Here is a 457-nt window from a genome sequence, read left to right as displayed (position 1 = left end):
TGGCGGTCGCACACGGTGCTCACCAGCGCCGCCTTCTCGGAGCACAGCTGCAGCGCCGTCTTGCCGAAGATGCCCACCACGCACAGCTCCTCCTCGCCCGCCGCCGTCTCCGCGCCCTGCAGCAGCTCCCGCAGGCTCACGGGCGCCGCCATGACCGCGCCGGGCAGCCGCGCATGCGCGGAAGGGCGCGGGGAAGCTGCTTCCGCCCGGAAATGCCGCTGCGCGCACATGGGCTGCCGGGCGGGCCTGTCACGTTCGCCCCCCGAACAGAGCCTGGCTTTCGGATCCGAGTGTTGAGGCAAAGCGGTTCGGACACGGGGCTGGGCGTACCGGGAAGAAGGGTCGTGTAAGCACGCAGGCTAACGTTGTGCACTGCTGTTATTGCTTTATACCGCGCTGCTGAGCCGCTTAACTGTATTAGTCATGACAAAAGCGGAGTTAAAAGACCCTGGAGGTG

At 66.3% G+C, this 457-nt stretch overlaps 1 protein-coding gene across 1 annotated transcript in view; it reads right to left on the bottom strand.

Annotated features, from left to right (window-relative positions):
- SMG8 (SMG8, nonsense mediated mRNA decay factor) overlaps positions 1–162 on the bottom strand; it is a 9,464-nt gene extending 9,302 nt beyond the window's left edge. The window contains 2 exon segments of the mRNA XM_025209953.1: positions 1–2; positions 5–162. The exon segment at positions 1–2 is cut by the window's left edge and continues 1,360 nt beyond it. Of these exon segments, the coding sequence (XP_025065738.1) occupies positions 1–2; positions 5–152 (150 nt within the window). The 5' untranslated portion in view covers positions 153–162.
- Between the last annotated feature and the right edge of the window lie 295 nt (positions 163–457).

This window comes from Alligator sinensis, unplaced genomic scaffold (genome assembly GCF_000455745.1).
Source record: "Alligator sinensis unplaced genomic scaffold, ASM45574v1 scaffold118_1, whole genome shotgun sequence".
Lineage (NCBI taxonomy): Eukaryota > Metazoa > Chordata > Crocodylia > Alligatoridae > Alligator > Alligator sinensis.
The sequence above is the reverse complement of the archived record's forward strand: the minus strand, read 5'-3'. Positions and strand labels throughout refer to the sequence as shown.